Source organism: Panicum virgatum, chromosome 5K (genome assembly GCF_016808335.1).
Source record: "Panicum virgatum strain AP13 chromosome 5K, P.virgatum_v5, whole genome shotgun sequence".
Lineage (NCBI taxonomy): Eukaryota > Viridiplantae > Streptophyta > Magnoliopsida > Poales > Poaceae > Panicum > Panicum virgatum.
Window position 1 is genome coordinate 44,460,322 of NC_053140.1, and position 21,747 is coordinate 44,482,068.

A 21,747-nucleotide genomic window follows, 5' to 3' on the forward strand; every position below is an offset into this window, starting at 1 on the left:
CGGTTGACCTCACGTTCCTCCGGGATCGGAGGCCTCGAGGGGTGGCACCTGCGGCTCACCCCCCAATCAAATCGGAGTCAGGAAGCAGGAGGGGGAAAGGAATAACACGAATCGACAACGGATCGAAATCGAAGACTTACCAATGAAAGGAACCCCGGCTCAGGGCGCATCTTGATCTCCCAGAGATCGTTTGTGCCGTTGGGGAACTCCGCCACCGCATTCTTTGGCCTCCGGGCAGCGATGCCTCGAGGGAGCAGTACCATCGACGTCCTCGACCCCGAGGCCGGAACCCCAGGGGTGAGGCTGAAGATCGGCAGGCTTCTCTCCTTCAGAGGAATCACCCTCTGCCGGTGGAAGTTCGGGATGACGGCAGCCGCCGTCAACCCCTTCCTCGCCAGGTGCACCAGCGCCTCGGTGAGGACCTCGAGCCTGGCTTGGTGCGCTGGGGGCGACACCCCCCAGTCCCACTTGGCTGGTCTCTCCCGAAGCACCTTGTTGGTGAATGTCGGGAGCTTGTTGCCAAAATTGCGCAGGTAGAACCACCCACGAGTCCACCCGGCGTTGTTCGTGGTCATCTTGTTCGAGATGTAGTGGTTCTTCTGACTCGGGCGCAAATGAAGCATCAAGCCTCTGGCGCGCGCGAACCTCTTCGGCTGCCCCCTCACATTCTCGACGATGAGCTCGCCGCGGAAGAGGTGGATCCACAGATCCCAGTGGGCTTCGATCCCCAAGTATCCCTCGCAGACGGCGACGAAGACCGTCGCCTGCGAGATGGAATTGGGGCCGAAGTTGTGCAGCTCCGCTCCATAATACTCGCACAAGGCCCGCATGAACCTGCTGATGGGGACACCGAATCCCCGCTCGTGCAGACGCGGGAGGCTCACGACGTAGCCTTCGGGGGGGGTTCAGCTCGGTCTCCTCCGGCCGCGGGGCAATCCACGCCGGCCGCTGCGAGTTGACGTTCATCGGTAGCAGCCGGTCGGCTGCCAGCTGCTCCAGGACCGCCTCCGTGGCGGTGGACTTCCCCATGGCACCGGCTCCCGAATATCCGACATGGCTTTGAACTATGGGGAGGTGTGGGAATACAACCTCTGTGGTGCCTGAGGTACGCTCTCGCTCTCTCCTTCTTCCTCTCGCTCTTGGCTGCGGGCTCAGGATGCAGGGTAGGCGAAGAAGGTAAGGGAGATGAAGGCAAATGGCTAGGTGAGCCCAAGCAGCCCCCCTCTCTCGCTTTTATTTCACCACGGCGCATGGATACGCCGCCACGGCCCGAATCCGCTGCATTCAATGCGGTAGATTTTGCCGTCGCTGACGGACGGGTCCCACGACCGCGGAGTCTCGCACGCGCGCACTCGGCAATAATTACGGCGCGGTAACCGACGGGCGCGGTGCGACTGTTGCGCTGTTCCATCCGTCAGCCGCCACCCACGCCGCTTCGTCTACCTGTGGTAGTCGCCTGAAAAGGCGCGCCCGCACCGCACCGCACGAATTGGGCCATGTCGCCCATGACCAGCGGAAGACCCGCGCACACGACTAGCGACACCGCGCCGCCTGCGAACCGTGACGGAATATTCCTTTCGGGGGCTTTTCACCCTCGAGGGAACCTTATTCCGAGGCCTTACTGATCAGGGGTTCGAAGGCTGGCCCGTCGAGGGTTCGACAGGCGCCCCAGATCGCCAGAGTCAGGGACTGCATGGACGTGCCATACAAGCTACCCTCGAATGCGGAGTTCGAGACGTCCTATGCAGTGTTCAAGGCCAGTCGAGGGTGCCTAGCAGGGGGATCCCATCGAGGGAGAGCATCGAGCCCTCGGACCCTATCGAATGGGTCCGAGCCCCGCCTAGCGAACCTTCGCGAGCGTTTTATGTGACGTGTCCACGGACCACGAGCCGACCCTTATCGAACGGGGCACGGACGTTCACTTGAACTACCCGTTAACAGCTCATCGAAGCAGCCATAGCTCGCGGCCCAGGCATGGGTAGCATGGTGCGCTTCACCCCTCTTCCCTGCGGAAGGGCGACGAGGGTCGTAACCAAAGTCGAGGGTTCCCTGAACGCCTTTACGTAGGCCGGGGCTCGGGGCCTCCTCGCACACTGCGGCTCAGGCCGCACCCTCGAATAGGTCGACGACCGTCGACTGTGAAGTTCCGTCTGTCTAACCAAAACCCCTACTATTGACGCATGCCTGCCTGATGGTTAAGCTGAATACTAGGTCGCTGTGCCAGCACTGATAACGCCGAGGGTGGCTGAAAGAGTGCCGATGCCGGTTGAAAAAGACGCTGGACGGCCATCCCAGTGAAGCAACCAAGCGGGGCGACGTTTATAGCCCTTGGACGAGTACAAACACTCCTCCAAGGCCTCGGGGGCTACACCCGCGGGTGCGCTGACGCGCCCCCATGGAGGAAACTCCACACATTCGAGGACCGAAATCTCCTGCAGGGGTGGCACCCACCCATAAACTTTCAGTCGTCCTCTCCGCGAAGGAGAAGGAGACTTCATTGCCCTTTACAAACAAAAATTACAAAGGGCTACCGGCTTAAAGCTGTTGAAAAGTACAAATGTGTTGCCACCTTCATGGCAATTTTCCCTGTCTTGGGGAGGAGCGAGCGACGAAGAAAAGCACCGAGCCCCTGGCTGGCGCGACGGCTAGGCTGCTAGGGATGCGAGGAACAGCCCCCAGACCGCATGGGCCCAGCGGGATGCTCTCCTCGCAAGCTTTCTTCTAGCATATCCTCCACCGAAGACCATGCGGGGGGTCGAGCTGGCAGACAGCACCCTCCACATCGTCTCCCCGAGAGCAACCTTATCGCCAGGGGGGCGATGCGAAGAACAGCCACTAAACCTGGCACCAGCGCCATGGTCAGGCATCTCCATCCCCCTTCAGGCTAGGGGACATCGCAGAAGCAGGACCCCACGAGCCCAATGCTCTTCTACTAGTCCCACTGAAGCTAAGGGATGGTGCGCACGCCCTCTCCGGCTTTCCCCCGCCACTCGCAAACATTCTTCTAGCACCAAAGCCTAAAAAAGCCATGCCACTCCATCTGAGAGCCGGTCGTGAAAGGCAAAGGAAAACATTACGAGATTTAGGTGATGCTAGAAATAAGAGCAGGAAAGTTGGAGAGGAAAGGGAACCCCATGACCCCTATTTATAGCTGCGCCGGGCGCCAAGCTTCAAGCCTGTCGAAGGGCGAAGGCTTGGACCGCCCATGACGGCGCGACCCTCCACGAGCGAAAGATACCCTCGGTCACCGTACTGAGACGCGACGCGACAAAGCAAAGCTGAGCCCTTGGATACTGAGCGGCGCAGCATCGGCACTGGCCGACTGCCCTCGAACAGCGCGCCGCGAGGCGTCCAGGGGAAGCAAGGCCGAGACCCTGAGCACGGGACAGCGTGGCAAACGCATCGGCTGCAGAGCAGCAGGCGCCATCGTGGCCCTGGCCCGCTCAGCACGCTGACGCGTCTTGTCCCCGGAACGAAACAAAAGGGGGCGTGCGCCTTGAAGTACTCTCCCCGCAGGCGAACTACCCCGACCGACGAGTTGTCACATCCGCTGGGCCGGCACCCAGCTGCGCCTGGCGGGCGTACAGCACCGACCGATCACGTCAAAGGGGGAAAATCGCCGAAATACCCTTTGGCCGAATCCCATGACTCGACCAAAGCCTCGGGGGCTACTGTCGGGTACCACGATTGGGGTACTAATTGGGGTACTAAGATCACCCTAAAAAACGCAAACACATGTTAGGCGACAGAGCCCATGAAGGCCCACAGCCTCCTTCCAATCTGGAAGAAAGGAAAGGACTCAGAGAAGCCCAGCATGCGGCCCATTCGCACCCCCCTCGGACCCGCGGGGTGATCTCCGCCTCGCTCGAGAGCTCCCATCGAGACCCTCGACTGCGCCCCGCATCTCCGCCTCGCTCGAGGGTAGTGAATCTACCCTCGAGCAGGCAAAACATCTCCGTCTCGCTCGAGGGTAGCGAACCTACCCTCGAGCAGGCAACTCATCTCCGCCTCGCTCGAGGCCACCCCTCAGCGTAAAAGGACAAACGGCCCTGCCAATCACCCACCCGTCGTACGGAGGCATTAAATGCCAACCAATCCTCCACAGCGCCCAGGACAGACGGCGTCAGGCCGCCATTCCCCACAGTGGCTATGACCGGAGTCCCATCCACCAACTCCGGTCACTGCTCCGCCATCCCGGACGCGGTGGCAGCACTGTGGAACCTGCGACGCGGGACGAGACGCGCTCGGCACAGTTCCCGTTGCTATTCTGCCAACTTCGGCTGTCCGGATTCCACCTCACCACACGTATGGCCCCGGTCCCGCCTCCTGCTCGGGAAGGGGTCCGGCGTGGCCACGTGCCCCCCGAAGAGGGATGCCCAGCGCTAGCAGCCGGAGGCCCGGACCTCCCCTCCTCGAGGGGTCCGGGATCTCCATGTGACTCCCGGATCTCCTTAGTACACACGCCAGCACTCCGTCCAGGGGGGTCCGGGACCGCCGCGTGCCCCGCTACCGCCGGTGCACGTATATAAGCAAGACCCTGACCTGCAGGGCCCACGGAGCGCCACCACGCCACATCTGGAGGACTGTACACCCCACAGCGACGACCACGCCGCCTGCTGGGGCTGGCAGGACGCCGGCGCGATCTCCGCAAGACCAAGGACGATATCCAGGACGACTGCCACGCCCGACGCCATGCCCCACAGTGTACTTCCTACAGTGTTCGACCACTGCACCCCCGTGATTCGGGGGAAAACGACGACTTCCACGTTCCCCTGCGCATGTACACCGTCCCTCCTTGTGACTATAAAAGGAGGAGACGAGCTTCCTTTAAGGGGGACGTTCGCGATCATCGTCACACTCTCAGCACCACTGAGCACTCGCCTCAATCAACTTCTCTGCACCACTGAGCACTCGCCTCAATCAACTTCTCCTCTAGCAGAGACCTGGGAGCTTCCCTCCCTCTCTCGCCATGCCCGTATCCCCCTACTACAGGCACCTCCGGTGCAAGATAATACAGTGCCCTCGCACACCCCCTTGCTGGACGTACAGCCACGTGGCCGGAACCAGAATAAACCTGTGCGTTACTGTGTTGACTCTTGCATCAACATCTGGGACGAGGAAACACACAGCATTTACTAGTTGGGATCTGAACCGCCGGGTCAGGACACCGACAACACGTAACACCACCAACAGAAGTAACAAGCTTAAGACGTGTGTCGATAAGAGATTCTGTCGTAGTGATCGGGTACTATGCATGGTAGCGAAAAAGAGATGGCACTTTTCGTGCAAATGGTCCTCCATTATTATGCCTTGATGAATCAACTTTTTGTAGGAAAAAATGGCGTCTCAACCAATCCTAGAACTCTGGCTTCCAAACCTCCCAAGCTAGACCTAGTGTAGTTGCAATCATAATCATATTCCTAATTCTTCCTCCATCTAATCGCATTTTTATCGTGAAGGGGAAGAATAGAGCACTTTATGCCTGTGCCGTGGTCATTCTGAATATTAATGCCCGATTGGTTGATCGATTTTTTCTTTGTTTATTACTAAATTATTCTAGCTGTGTATATACTACTTCATTTATATTGCTCCTCTATTTCTATTTTTTCTATTTGATGTCTGCCTAGCTCCTAACTTTTCACTACCCATTCCAGCTCAATCGCAAGTTTAATTTTTTATACTTCGTAAGCCAAGCGAAGTAGAATGAGTGGTCTAGACCAATAACCGCCTAGTAGATTCCGTATTTCTTTACTTTTCCAAAGCCCCCTTGTTTGTTTGCCAATTTGGTTGTGGTCAACTGCACTTTGACCGTACATTATATTTGTTCGTATTCAATTATTCTCCAACTTGCAAGATATGCCATGTGAGATGACAAAAGGTGGTGTACGAAATTCCGTGCCATAGCTAGATGCATGCACGGCTAGGTATCCTCTTTAATTCTCCACTTACAATATATCCTCGAGAAAAGGTTTTGCCTGAAAATGCATTCAGGTTAAAGGTTTTGCCTGAAAATGCATTCAGGTTACTCCGCATAAAGTGCATGTAGGTGTACTAGTATTCATTATATTTGGTTTCCATTTTATTTTGTTTTCTCCCGGGTTCTCTGCACGTGTTGACAGTATGTATGTTCATGTTAGAGCATCTCCAAGAGTTCTTGTATTTTGGATGAGTTTTCAAAAAAAAAGATAAGAAAATCTCCATCCAATAGAAACTCTATCTACCTCGCCTTCTATCCTCGTTTTTCATCCAAGGGGTGCCGCTAGGCATCTTTGTCTAGCGTTGAGCGCTAGCCATCCTTTTTTAGATTTTGGAGAAGCTGTTGGATTTTATCTTTTTTTCGCTAGCTATTTCATTTTACATAATAGCTATATCAGAATTTTAGCTATTCATAGATACAAGAGCTCTTGAAGATGCTCTTAGACTCTCGCCCTGTTGAGATCAAACTGTTTGTCTACTATATATATCACCCATCTTAAATGTTCACTAGTTACTAGTACAACAGTAATGAAAAGTTTTGTCTTGTAAAAGTAAAATTTTACAGTCAAATATTATATCATTGTAACAAGAGAAATATTTTTCACTCTAAAACAACGAATAAGGCATATAATCCAATTGGCCTTTTTTTAAAAAAGAAAAATATTATTGCAATAGTTTCAAGGAGCCTCTTTTGAAGTCCCAGAAGTATACTTTAAGAATTGATCTAAATTGAAAATCCAATTTTATATTGATCTATATTAAATATTTGGTTGAACAAAGAAAATAAAGCAAAGATAGAGCATTTTGCTACTATATGCTAATTATTTATTAATGAAGAAACACCCATATTGACTATTTATGAAATCTTTTGGAAAATTTTAAACATGACGATCAAACACCATACTATATATTTAAAAAAGAGAGAAATTTTACAATGGTTGAAACAAATAACAATCGTCCATCAAACTAAAATCGACGATGAGACATAAGAGGTACCAATCAGTACCAAAATGGGTGGGACCTATATCAAAATAGGAAAGGTACCTCCCGGTACCTCTTGATACATTCTGATACCTTACCAAAATAGGAAAAGTATCTCCTAATACCTTTCCAACCACCGTAACACACCTTAAAAAAATCAGCTGATGCTTAAGGTTTTTCTACGCTTCTTCTCAGCTGAGTTTATTAGCGTATATCTCGATAGATTATTTTGCTCGTTTCCTGTGTGATAGGTTGATAAATCAAATGGGTTTGCTTAACTTGCTCCATGGTCCTCTTAGAAAGCACATTTGTTTATTTAGAAATCAGGTCTTTGACGGACCCGGTTCTCAAAGAAATCTTATCTTAGTCTCTTAGATATCATGGATTCATGGTACGTTAGTAGGAGCCAGGACCGGTGCATATATATATGCAATGGGCGAGAAAGCAATGGATCTAGTGTTACTGCCGATTGAATTGAAGAAAAACAAGGATCAAGAAAATCTATGGTACTAGATGTCAAGATTCGGCTAGGTCATAATGCAGAGAACCCTGCAACTGAACAAGAACACTACATTAGTCTTGGGTTGCAAGTAATGCATGCTAGAAGACCCCAAGACAATGAACCTTAATATGAGGAAATAATCAACGTGCGTGCAACCTGCATGCAAAAGATGGAGAAATGTCCACTGAACCCCCTACAGCATGCTACTCCAATTTAGGTCCACTGTTCTCGGGAGGGTGTATATTATGAACTTGTTTTTTTAGGTGCAGCAAAACAGCTTGTGTGGATGGACGATCCACCTTGAAGTTAATAATACTAATACTTCTGATAGAGAACCCTTCACTAATACTAGTAATCGAAGAGGATTTCTATCGTAACAAAACGGTAGGCCAGGGTTCACTGGAGGGACCTCTCGGAGTCTCGGTTGCCCATTTACCCTGGCGCTGTCGACCAGAGAATGGCAAAACTACCGCGTCGAGCTTCTGCAGAAACCACTAGCCAGTCAGGGGCGTAGCCAGAATTTGGATTAAGGGGGTCAAACAGCTTTGAGGGGGCCAATATAGGCTAATTTTGATAATCAGTACCATTTCATTAGAGGGTATTATTAGTGGTGCTAAGGGAGGTTGGCCTGCCCCCCGCGGCTCCTGCCGGTCTGAGCGAGTCCGTCTCAATGCAACGCCCATTAATGAATAATGATCTGACGCGACCATCCTGGCGATGCAGGCGGAGCCACGAGAAAAACGAGGAGCGCATGCATGCTCTGCGGCTTCTGCTCACCGATAATCGCCTGCCTCTGCCCCCCAGATGCCAGAGCGCTGCGTGCCCGCCTGCCCGACCCCCAGCATTCAGCAACAGCAAGCGGCGGCAGCGTCGACGGTGACGACGCCGCGGGAGACCTGCAGCGCGTGTCGTCGGATTGGAGGGCACCTGGGCTCGCTTGCCAGCAGAATCCGATCCTCCCGGCCGTTCTCCAGTGCCCTGCCGCCGCATCAGTAGCCCTGCCCTGCTGCGCACGGCCGGCGCCGGGAACGCGCAATGCCGGTCGGCTGCCCGGCCTTTGCTGTACGAGCGCAGGCTGTTTATTTGCTCTCGGTGAGCTTTTCCGAGGTCCATGCGATGCGACCATGCCCACAATAAACCACCGTACGATAACGCGTCCCTTTCGTTGCACGGAGAGAAGATCATCCCGTGCAACAGAAACAGAAAGATGGCCGGTGTGGCGTGGGCAGGAGGGCAAGGGGACACAAAGAGGGATGGGAGCCAACACGGGCGGTGGTATACCGTTGGGCAGACACGGAAAGCGACGTTGCCGAAAGGCATGGGGGCGTGAGACCGGGTTCGTGCAGCCGCCCCCGCCCGCAGCATGCGGAGCGTACATGAGGTGTCCTGGCATGATCCTCATCACCGCCCTATTATGTATGCTTGCGGGGTGCTCCCTTTTTTCAAACACAGTGCCGTATCTCTTCTGTAAAAAAAAAAACACGCACACAAGAAGGTGTGTCCAACAATTTATTCCTCTCGCAAGTGTATCATAGATTTATATCTCTAGTTAACTAGTTAAGCCTTATCTAAGATACCATGGATGAATATCTTCTTCTGCCTCAATATTAAGCATTTCAATTTTGCGACAAGTCAAATTACGCACATATATAGGTTAATTTTCATGATGGAAGACATTGTCACATGGGTAATTTCTAATAAACATAATAAATCCAATCACATTATTGTCGGTGATCATCATAGTCTGCCGGAATGATGATCAAATGCTTCTGACTTTTATGAGAATTTATATTTATCTTTCTTTAAGTACAATCATTCCTCAATTTCTGGCTTGGTGCTGCGCATTATTAGTAATATCATATAGAAAGATGGACTAGCTCGAGACCTTGGCTTCAACCAATCAATTGGATCTTGGACACATTTAATATTTATATATTGCTTAAGTTAACGGATCACCACATATATTTATCAGATTATCATGTATGTCCCGTCTTGCTATTTCCATCGACCAACCATGAGAGTGTTAATCAACTCCACCTAGAGGCGCCAACTCCCTGTTCTTTCTCTTCTTTCTTTTTGATTTTTTCCTAGTTTTTTTGTGCTATGAGAGTTAGTGTCGAACTTCTAATTACCCCGCTCTGGTTCTTTTGGTCATTGGTTAGACGCCAACGTCGCAAAAACTATGTACGAATATTTTATCTTAGTCTTTAAAAAGATGGGGGCTTGGCCCTATTACTCCAAGAAAAAAAGAGTAAGCTAAACATAGAACTGTTTATGATGCAGTAGATGTTAATAATCTTCTATATAAAGTCGTTCACACTTAATATAGTTTAACTTAACTTAAACATAGAGACTGGTTTATCCTTCATCTAAAAATAGTTTAACTTAAATAAAATAAAACTATAAAAAATTGGCATCCAAACCACGCATTTACAGGCTTGTAGCACCCCCCCCCCCCCCCAACCCCCATGTTTATGGCTGTAATAATCTCTGTCAGGTTTACAGGCTACTATAGCGGTAGCACATTTCACCTGCCGGCATTGTTGGGTCGCGTGGTGTACCGCGCCCCAGTCCACGTAAAGCCCGGCCCTGCTGGTCGGCGCAGAATTTTAGGCTGTGTTTGGTTAGGGGTGAAAAAGTTTTGGCTGTGTTTAGATGCGAAAAGTGAAACTGAAAAATACTGTAGCATTTTTCATTTGTATGTGGTAAATATTGTTCTACCATGGGCTAACTAGGCTCAAAAGATTCATCTCGCAACGTACATCCAAACTGTGCAATAAGTTGTTTTGTTTACCCACATTTATTGTTCCATGTATGCGTCATTTGCTATATTTAATGTTTCGATGTGACGGAAAGTTTGGAGAAACTAAACACAGTGATGGAAATTTTTTTGCAACTTTGACCACTAATTAGAGGTATCAAATTAAGTCTAATTACAAAAGCACCTCCACAACTATAGGTACTGTGGCAATTTTGTACCTAATGAGACCTTTGACCGCATGATTTGATGATGATTAGAGCATGATCACTGTAGCTAATCATGTATTAATTAGGCTCATTAGATTCGGCTCGCAAAATTGCATCCATCTCTAAAAAAGTTTTGCAAATAGACTACATTTAGTACTCTATGCATATAAAATTTCCTTTTCGCGAAATTTTTTACTGTTACAACCAAACACGACCCTGCTGGATCCAGGGTTTCATTTACCGACCAGACCGGCCAAACCGCCGGGGTCCGGTACCGGTATACCGGTCCGGTTTGGCCGGAAACCGGTCGGTACCGGTCGAATTCAAATTTGAATTAAAAAAACTCAGTTCAATCGGTTCGTACCGGTATACCGGCCGGTTAGACCGGTTTGAATTCAAATCCAAATTTAAAATCGCATGTGTAACCGGTTTGGAACGGTATACCGGCCGGTTTGACCGGTTTACCAAATGGGCTTTAATGGGCCGTCTCATTTTTTTCCTTTTCTTTTTTTGGTTTAACTTTAAATGCCCGAAAAGTATGTTAAACGAACGAATTTTTGAGAAAACTTGACATCATTATATTCGTCGCACTTTGAAGTATTTTTAGGAATTTTTCATTTTTTTAATTCAAATTTGAATTTTGAATTTGGGCCGGTTTGGTACCGGTCCAAACTGGAACCGGACCGGACCGGTTCCTATCGGTTTTGTAAACCCTGGCTGGATCAGATAGGCTGCGCCAGACATTGACGGTCCTGATCGGTCCATCGGACCTGCCAGAAATGGAAACACCATCCAGCCATCCAAGTCCCTCTGCCCAAGTGGACAACGCCGAAGAACAGTCAAGGGCAGGGCTCCAGACTGCTGCAGGCCCTGGCCAGCCGACTGCCGCCGTGTCGATCCCCCGCTGGCTCTGGGCTTCTGGCGCCGCAGGGTCAAACCTGTACTGTACGCCCACCGTACCTGTGCGGGGGAGAGGCCGAGGGCGGCGTGTGGGCGTGCCCTCGACCACGGCGGCGCCGGTGCCGGTGCCGGCAGAGACCTCCCCCGATCGAGACGCGTGCTGGGGTCCGGCCCGGTTTCGGTTTGGACCGGTATTAAATTGGTCCAAATTTAAATTTCAAATTTAAATTTATAAAAATAAAAAAATTCTCAAAAAATTCTTAAAAATACTTCAAGGTGCGACGAATCTAATGCTGTCAAATTTTCTCAAAAATTCGTTCATTTAGTATTGTTTGCGGGGATTTGAAGTTAAAAAAAAGCGTGCATGCAAAAGTATACAAATACAATGTAAAAGTAGTACAAAAGAGGATTGGAGGGTTCATTTAGGCTAAAATATGTTATACAAACATTCATTTAGTATACTTTGCGGGCATTTAAATTTAAACCAAAAAAGAAAAAAAAATTGAATTTGGCGGGTTACCAGTCAAACCAGCCGGTATACCGGTACGAACCGTTTGCACAGTAGATTTTAAATTCAAATTTAACTTCGACCGATTTGGACCGGTTTCCGGCCAAACTGGTCCGGTATACCGATACCGGACCCCGCCAGTTTGACCGAACCGGTCGATAATGTAAACCCTGGCTGGGGGCGCCCGCGCTCCCCCCACCCCCGCCCCGCCCAGCCCAGCCGGCCGCCGGTGGGCGCTCTGTTCCGCGAGGCACGCGGCGCTTTATTTCAAGCCTGCGAGGGAGGCCCTCGCCGCCCGTGGCCATTCCCCAGCTCGGATGCATTCTTATTCCCTGCCGCGATCAGCTTTCCGGGCGCGCGCAGAGTGAGGCAAGCGGAGGATTAGGCATGGTAAAAGATTTTTTAAAATAATATAAGAGCGGAGAGCTCTTATGGTATATAATATTAAATTTAAAAAATATAAAAAATTGATTAGACTACGAAGAGAGCACCGGGCTTATGATCCGAACATAACCGGCGGATGGAGCGTGGATCCCGATCCCGTCGCATCATGGGGGTTTAAACCGGCCGGTTCTCTGCGCCCACCAGGAAAGGCCTCGCAGTCACGGTTGGCATCAGCTTCCGACCATGGCTTGCTTGCGCGTTCATCTGAAGGAACCGAGCTTCTGCGCCGGGGAGTATATATATCTCCTCCGCCTGCGCCATCGACCAAGCATGCGTCGCCCTGGCTCGCCTTAATCGCCAATGATGGTGTTCGACTAGGAGAGGTTTAGCGAGGGACAGCGCCGGAGCAGGCGCCCGGCACAAGGCAGGAACCGTCGGCACAAGACCAGGCGTGCAAACAAGGCTGCAGGCCCGGCTCCTAAGCAAGCAGCGCGCGCGTGAGCCGAATGCCGTGGCGCTCACTCGGTGCCGGCACGCCTCCGCTGCCTCAACCCGCAACAGAGAAACAAACCACAGCTGCTGCTGCTGCAAGTACTCTACAGCGGCGGCAGCTTCCTCTACTAGTAGTCTAGTAGGACAAGTTCTCTCTAACAAACGGCGCACACTTGTTATAGGTAGCCCAGCCACAGCCAGCAAGTCTCCCGAGTGACCCCGCTTCGCGTCGTATATAACGCGGCTCACTTTAGCGAGTGCTGCCCCGCGCGGGATTCGTTTGGGCTCGGCGTCGTCGGCGGGTGGCTATATGAGCGGGCTCGCCACCAGGATCGGCACCGTCGTCCGCTCACCCATGGCGGCCGCGGCGGTGGCTGGAGCCGGCGGGAGCGACGGGCCGCGGAAGCGCCCGCGGCGGCCCGGCGGCGTCGTCAGAATGGAGGGCGGCGGGGGCAGGGGAGGTGGCTGCTCCTGCAGTTCCAGCAGCGGCAGGGCGCTGGAGCCCGCCGTGGCGGCAAGGCTGGTGGTGATCGTCGGCGCCACGGGCACGGGCAAGACCAAGCTGTCCATCGACGCGGCCGCCGCGCTGGGCGGCGAGGTCGTGAACGCCGACAAGATACAGCTCTACGCGGGCCTCGACGTCACCACCAACAAGGTGCCCCTCGCCGACCGCCGGGGCGTCCCGCACCACCTGCTGGGCGCGGTCCGCGCCGACGCTGGGGAGCTGCCCCCGGCGTCGTACCGCGCGCTCGCCGCGGAGGCCGCGGCGTCCGTCGCGGCGCGCGGGCGGGTGCCCGTGGTGGCCGGCGGGTCCAACTCGCTCATCCACGCGCTGCTCGCCGACCGCCCCGACGCGGCGCCCGCGGACCCGTTCGCGGCCGACGACGAGGGGTACCGGCCGGCGCTGCGGTTCCCGTGCTGCCTCCTCTGGGTGGACGTGGACGGCCCCGTGCTGGACGACTACCTGGACCGGCGCGTCGACGACATGGTGCGGGAGGGCATGGTGGAGGAGCTCCGGGAGTACTTCGCGGCGACGTCCCCCGCGGAGCGCGCCTCCCACGCGCCCGGGCTGGGCCGGGCCATCGGCGTGCCGGAGCTGGGCGACCACTTCGCGGGCCGCAAGAGCCTCGCCGCGGCGATTGACGAGATCAAGGCCAACACGCGGGTGCTGGCGGCGGCGCAGGCGCGCAAGATCCGGCGCATGGCGGGCGCCTGGGGCTGGCCCGTGCGGCGCCTGGACGCGACGCCCACGGTCCGCGCGCGCCTGTCCGGCGCCGGCCGCGCCGCCAAGGCCGCCGCCTGGGAGAGCGACGTGCGCGGGCCCGGGCTCGCCGCCATGCGCCGGTTCCTCGACGCCCCCCGCCACGAGGCGCGGCCGCAGCAGCAGAGGTGGCCGCTGGCGGCGCGGAGGCAATGCCGTGGCATGGTGGGGTGACTCCCGGCGCGTGTCAAAAGGCGGGGAGCCGATCGAGCGCCTCGCCTGTGCACTCCTCCAGGGTTCAAATTTTTCTTGCGATCGGCCGCCGAATTTTGGAGGGGCCCGGCGGCCACCGGTCGGTGGGGCCGCCGTAGCAGCGAGCAAGGCAAAGCATCACCCCGAAACAGGCCCGGGACGAGGCGGCCGGGCCCTGTGAATTAGTATGTGGCACGGCACAGGATTACAGCAACCCCCCCCCCCCCCCCCCCCCTCTCCCTCTCTCTGTTCCTTTCTGTTCCATGATTTTTCTAGCGAGACAGCACTTGTACACAGCAGCAGGCAGGAGCGTAACCTTGCCGGTCAGGTCACTCATCACCCCTGTTTTTCGAATTTTGAAATACGGTTTTCCCCGGCCAGAGACAGACAGGTTGTGCGTGCGGGGCGGCAAACCCCCATGCTCAATGCGTGATTGCTGATTAGCGGGGGAGGCCCGGGGATTGTGCTGGACGCGTGAGCTGGGGGGGGGGGGTGTTTCCGTTGCGCTGTGCCAGCTTGGCGGTCAGTTGGGCTCCCTGACTCCAGACTCCAGACGTGTGCGCTCGCCGATTCGTGCGGCTCCACTACCGTCTCTACAAATTACTAGTACAATACTGCCCGATCCAGTCGATAGATCGCGGCCAAAATCCGACGCGGTGCGGCGTCGGGGTGGCATCTTGCAAGCCTGTACGTACGTGTTGCGCCTCCCACTTGTCCCGCTGCCGCCGCCGCCGCCACGTACTAAAACATGACCCTGTACGTACGTGTTGCGCCTCCCACTTGTCCCGCTGCTTCGCCACGCATCGCTGCCTGCCACCAATCCGGGCGTCCTCCTCCAAACCCAGCCGCCACCGCTAAATGCTCCGGCTCATTTTATTTTTTGTACTAGTACTAATTATTATTTACACTATTATTCTTCAAAAAAATTATTTGCACTAACACTGACCAAACCACAGGCTGACTGCTGACGCCGGCGCGGTGACGTGGCGGCGTCCGATCCCACATTATTCTTCTCCCCCTGCGGTCCGCAGCCTCGCTGACCTGGGTTGGGATCGATCTCGCGTAATTCTACTAGCCCCGTCAGAGGCGGAGGCCAGGAGGGCAGCGATCGTGAGCTGTGGAAACTACCACCACCACCGCTAAGCTGCTCTCTCGAGCCACGGCGTCATGTGCGCGCGCGCTCTGATTTGGATGTGCCACCATATTCCGGGCTAGAATTATTCCCAGGGGCGGGAGCAGCCAAGCTGTGGCTCTCATGTTTACCAACGCGGCAACTAACACCTGTGTGCGCGACGGATAAAATACGGCCCGGATAGGATGCCGTTCCAGATGCCGGCTATAGGCTAGTGCCATGCTCCTGTCCTCGGCGTGCGGACACGCCGGCCAGCCACCATTGCTTTGCTGCTGGCTTTGCAAAATTTGCAATGGCACAACCTCCCCAAGAATCAAGGCCATGGAGCTCTAGCCCTACTACTACAAGTAGTACTGATAAAAAGCCGTCCCAAACAAGCTTGTGAAAAGAAGCTTCTTTTTTTGGGGGCGAAACGACGGCATGGCCTGCACGTACGAACAGCTAGTACACTAGTCGTACTACTCTACCAGGCTATAATACGACACGGGGGAATGTGAGAATGCGATGCAAGAAGCCAACCAGAAGTAGTAGGTCTCCTACGCTACGCAGCTAGCGCACGCACGCTTGACCTGAAAAGTGCACGGAGGGAGGCACCGCACGCAAAAGGATGCAGGGCGTGCCCAGGCATGCTCCAGAGAGAAAAGAGAGAAGCCCTGACCCTGCCTGAACGCAGCCACATGAACAAGGATGGCCGGCCGTCGCGGGCGCTAATGCTGAGGAGAGGGCAGAGGAGCCGCACCCGCACGCACCCCCGGGCCGCCTTGGTAGTTGTTGCGGTTGCCGGTCTCTAGGCACCCCCCCCCCCCCCCTCTCGCGCGCGCGCGCGCGGCCATCATCATTCGAGCGATGCGCTTGTTTTTGGCGCTCGAGGGGAGGCCTCTCCAGCTGCGCGTGTCCGCCCGTGCATGTACGAGGCCGGAGCCGAGTGCCGGCACCCGGCATCGCTAGCAATATACAACTGCTCGCCGTCGTCCGGCTGCTCTCCCCCAGCTCAACCACGGCCCCCACCCCCTGTCAGCCTGTCTACTTGTCCCTCGCCCGGACCCTCGCTAACGACTAGAACCACTTGCCGAAGCCCAGCTCGTCCTCGTCCCCCGGCCTCCCGTCGCTCTGGCTAGATTCGACTTCCGAGAGCCGAATTGACCATGCTGCCTCCTCCCCCGCATCCGCACCTTGTTTATGCGGGGTCAACGCCGCCGGAGCACGAATAGCTCTCCTGATCTTCGGATCCTTCCTTTCCTTCTTGCTCGGGGCCAAGTCACAACACATTCCTGCTGCGGCCTCTTGGTCGCCGCTCCACGAGTTCGTCCTGGAAAGTCCACTCCTGAATTGTCAATTGGCGCAGGCAGCATGCATGATCTCCGATTCGCTTCGCCCGCCTTCTAGATTTAACCCCCACTTGCGCTCTCTGCAGCAGCGCCTGCCGCCGCAGGGTGCATGCACTGCACGCAGCGCGCGCGGATCGAGACGAGCTGAGCGAGCATCTGATCGATCTGGCGTGCTCCTCGCGCTTGCTCCGCCTCGGCCGGACAGGAATTCAGCTCCGCTCCCCCGTGTGCCGTGCGCGCATTCAGACAGGAGATGCCGCGAGCTGCTCCACTAGCTGGGCACGCGCGGTGCCTAGATGCTTCTCCTCCTCAAGATCAATGGCGCATTCAGACTAAACAACTCTGATCCACCCTCCTGGTCTTTTGTAAGAGTATGTTCATCATATATGCTAGCGTACGTTTCGGGACTGAACTTGGCATGCATTCTGGAACAGAGTACTAGTAGGATTCTCATCGTTCCCTTCTTGCCCTACAGTCTGCAGAGACTGACCGGCAATAATGTGGTGTGCTCTATCCTGGTTTTTTTTTGAGGTAATAGAGCTTTCATTAATTCGATGCAAGAGTACAATCAGAGATAGCTAGATCCTCTAGCCAATCCGGGATACAGTCAAACCAAAATGAACAGCGATCGGTGGCCGAAACAATCGAAGCACAGAAGTGCGCCACCGAATTCGCCTCTCTACGCACCCATCTAACTGAAAATTCAGAAAAACTCTTGCCTAGCTCTATTATGTCGAAACATAAGCCGCCAATGGAGGACGTACACGAGTAAGGACTCTGCAGAAGCTTGGACAGTTCTTGGCAATCAACCTCGAGAATGACCCGGTCGAAGCCCAGCTCAGCAGCCAGCTCCAGTCCTTCCTTCGCTGCCAACGCCTCCCCCGTCAGCACATCGCCCACGTCGTCAAACCATCTTGCTACACCTCCCTTCACAATACCAGCATGGTCACGAATAACCGCTCCAGCACTGCTCGAACACATGTCTTGGTCGTAGCTGGCATCCGAGTTAACCTTGACCCACCCTTGATCAGGTTTCTCCCACCTCGCTCTCGGCACACGAGGTTTTGAGCGCGCCGGTTGTTTCAGCGACTCAAGATCCTCCAAGAGAGTGGAGATGTACCTGGCAGTGGCTCCCGGCTCCCAGGTTTTCCTTCCATGTCGCCTGCCATTACGACCCGTCCACAGCGCCCAGGCGCCACAGATCACCACTCTAGCTGTCGCCACCGAGCACACCCCAGGCTGCAGCACATCCAATTCCCACGAGCCTGGATGTAGTCTGGGAACAGTGATGCCCATCAGCTTTTTTACTTCACCCCAGAAACGCCTTGCTAAAGGGCAAGCGAAGAACACATGAAACAATGATTCTTCATCTTCTCCACACATCTCACAGTGGCTCTCCCCCGCAACGTGTCTCCTCTTCAACTCCGCTTTCGAGGGCAGCGACTTGTGTAACACCCGCCACCAGAACACGCGGATCTTGGGTGGAACATCAAGCTTCCATAGGGCCGGCCAGGCTGTATAAGCACCAGAGCCCGAGGCCTCCCTATCCTTCTCCATCGCCTTCTCCATTTGATCTTGTTTCAACAAACGATATGCCGATCTCACTGAGTACCTACCATGCTTCTCGAAAGCCCATGCCAAGACATCAGTTTCCATCCGTGTGCTGGGCTTGATCTTGAGTACCTCTTCAGCCTCAATCGCCATAAAGGATTTGCGCACCAGGCTCTCATTCCAAATGCGAGTTCCTGGCACGAATAAATCATGCACCTGCACGGCAGATGCTTGCAGCATCCTGAATAGCGGTTTGAGTGATCGGATTCCAGGTATCCAATTGTCCTCCCAAACCCTGATCTCCCCCGGGCCTACCCTTCTGATCAGGCCCTGAGTCAACACATCCCTCCCATATAAGATTGACCTCCATGTTGCCGAACTCCGTCGTTTTTTGGTAGCCGAGAGGAAGTCGCAATTTGGATAGTATTTCCCCTTCAGCACCTGAGCACACAGCGAGTCCGGGCGAGTGATCAACCTCCATCCTTGCTTCCCAAGCATTGCTTTATTGAAGAGAGCGAAATCTCGGAATCCGATTCCACCCTCCTTCGATCTTGTTAATTTCTCCCATCTTAACCAATGAATCTTGTGGTTATCAAGGGAACTTCCCCACCAGTAGTTAGACACAGCTGAGGTGAGTTTTTGACAAATACCGGGTGGCAATTTGAAGCATGACATCGTGTACGTTGGCACAGCTTGTGCGTTTGCTTTCAAAATACCTCCCGAGCTGCACAACTTAAGCTTTTCTCAGCCCAGCCCCGACCATTCCTCTCACTTTAGCCGGTACATATTTGAAAACATCAGCCGCCCCCCGCTCAGTCGCGGTGGGTAGGCCTAGATAGCGTTCCCCCAATGCTTCAGTGAGAATACCCAGACTGTTATGAACCACCTCCTTACATGCCTGGTCGCAGTTGGGGCTAAAAAAGACCGCTGATTTGCTTTTATTCACAAGCTGTCCCGACCCCCTGTTATAATCTTCAAGGATAGCAGCAATTCTGTCCACACCTTTCTTCGACACCTGAGTGAAGATCAAGCTGTCATCAGCGAATAACAGATGTGATATCCAAGGTGCATTTCTACTGACTCTTATACCCCTCGACACATATAATGGTCCGATGTTCTTGAGCATGCATGATAAACCCTCCGAGCAAAGCAGAAACAAATACGGTGAAATAGGATCCCCTTGCCGTATTCCCCGCGAGGGTTTGAAAACATCAGAAAAAACACCATTAACCCGGACCGAGAAGGAAATGGACGTGACACACTTCATCACCAAAGCACACCATCGATCAGGGAAACCCAACGTCCGCATAATTTTTTCTAGATATCTCCATTCCACACGGTCGTAGGCTTTGGTCATATCCAACTTGACTGCACAGCTTCCAGTCTTGCCCTTCTTATTTCTCAGATAATGTATGCACTCGTACGCGATCAGTATGTTGTCAGTGATCAACCGACCAGGCACAAATGCACTTTGCTCCTTCGAAATCACCTCTTCTAAGATCAGTCGTAAACGGTTTGCCATGGTCTTGGAACAGACCTTGTAGAGGACATTACATAAAGATATCGGACGGTATTGGGATAACTCTTGAGGATTGCTCACCTTCGGAATGAGGACAAGAAGGGTTTTATTCACCTCCTCTGGAAGCTCACCTCCGTTCAGAAAGCCCAACACCGCCGGCACAACACTCGCCTTCAGCAGTTGCCAATGCGTTTGGAAAAAGCCGGCATTGAAACCATCAACACCAGGAGCCTTGCTAGGAGCCATTTGAAAGAGAGCGGCCTCCACTTCTTTTTCAATGAAAGGTTTCTCTAGGAAGTCACTCATCTCTGGTGTGATTTTTCGTGGAACATGAGTACAGATTAAATCCGGCTGCAACTCATCCTGCGTCGAGAACAAATTCTGATAGAACTCACAAGCTAGCCTCTCCAAATCTTCCTGCTCAGTGAATACCCGGCCGTCATCAGCTGTGAGTTGTTTGATCCGATTTGTTCTCCCCCTTGTTCGAGCCTTAGCTTGAAAAAACTCAGTGTTCCGATCCCCTTCACTAAGCCAGGAAATTCGGGACCTTTGTTTCTCCATAATTTCTTCTCGAGATAGGACCTCGGACAGCCGCGCCATAAGCCCCTTCTCCCTGTCCGTAGGCCCCCTATACAGGGTGCTCCCTCTCTCCACCTCTAGATCAGCCCTCAACTCGTTGATTTTCTTCTTGACTGAACCAAAAACCTCTCTATCCCATGATTTCAGCGATGTTTGCAGGGATGAGAGAGCATTTGCCATTGAGGAGAGATCAGCTGGACCCGACCCCAGCTCCCAAGTTCTATTCACAAACTCCATATACCCCCCATGATTCTGCCACATATTTTCATACCTGAATGGTTTACGCCGCTTGCGACCACCTCGCGTGGCCAAATCCCGTTGTCTCACCTCAACTAGGAGACCAGCATGATTAGACTCCACCAGCGGTAAATGGTACACCTCCGAGGCCCCCAACTCGGTCATAAACTTATTATCTCCCAGCGCCCGGTCCAGCCGGACCTTCACATTCCGATCCGCTTCCTGACGATTATCCCAAGTGTAGGGAAGGCCGTGGAAGCCTAGATCCGTCAAGTCACAATCGTTGACAGCATCCTGAAACGCAGAGATTTGCCATTGTTCTCTCTCGTTCCCACCTATCTGCTCGTCTGCTGCTAGCACTTCGTTAAAATCCCCCACACACAACCAAGGATCATCCGACTGAGCACGGAGAAAACGCATCAGAAACCAGCTATTCTTTCTTCTTTCTCGCCTTGGCTCACCATAGAAGCCTGTGAGCCTCCACTGAGAAATCCTCAACCCATCGCACGACAAAAAGACGTCAATATGCGATCTCGACTTACTCAGTTCAGCTACCGTGACATCATGCCGCCACAGTAGCATCAAACCACCACTTAAGCCCTCAGCTTTGACAACAATGGCATTAGGAAAGCCAAGGTCAAGCTTCAAGCCAAGAGCTCTTTCCTCCCCCATCTGCGTTTCCATCAAGAACACCACTGCGGGTCTCCTCTCCGCCACCAAGTGGCGAAGCTCTTGAACTGCCTCGGACCGCCCACAACCCCGGCAGTTCACACTTAAGAGATTCATGGCGCCCGGCGGGGGCTGCCCTTTGCAGCCGCCGCCGATCCATCAAGTTGAAGGTTGCTACGCTTCTGTTTCTTCAATAATTCAATCATACTGCTTCCACTACTCTCCGTCCCCCCCTCCAACTGCCCTACATTCTCATTCCCCAAACCAACAGGCACAATCGCATTTGATATGCCCACCGGAATATTTAGATCGGGGGGCTGAGTAGCCGGGGTAGAACTCTTCGACTTCCGTTTCTTAGGCTGTAGGCGTGAACCTGCGGCCTCATCATTCAGATTAAGCCGCCTACTGGCTCCCGTTTCATTCACCAGCTCATAATTCATATCCTCATATTGGCTCTTTTGCTTCAATGGTGATTGCACCTCTGGTTCGTCGGACTCATCAACATAGTCATCAGTGCGGTGGGACTCTGCTTTAGACCCCCTGGCGCCTGAGCGATTGGGGTGCCTTGC

General features: G+C 53.5%; 1 protein-coding gene across 1 annotated transcript; it reads left to right on the forward strand.

Moving 5' to 3' along the window:
* Positions 1–12,561: 12,561 nt before the first annotated feature.
* On the forward strand, positions 12,562–14,390 carry LOC120707662 (adenylate isopentenyltransferase-like). The gene has a single exon (XM_039992621.1). It carries the CDS (start codon positions 13,021–13,023, stop codon positions 14,143–14,145), a length of 1,125 nt encoding a protein of 374 aa, XP_039848555.1. The 5' UTR covers positions 12,562–13,020; the 3' UTR covers positions 14,146–14,390.
* Positions 14,391–21,747: the final 7,357 nt, after the last annotated feature.

Excerpts from the sequence above, each read along its gene's own strand:
- LOC120707662 (XM_039992621.1), top strand. The coding sequence starts at position 13,021 with ATGAGCGGGCTCGCCACCAGGATCGGCACCGTCGTCCGCTCACCCATG.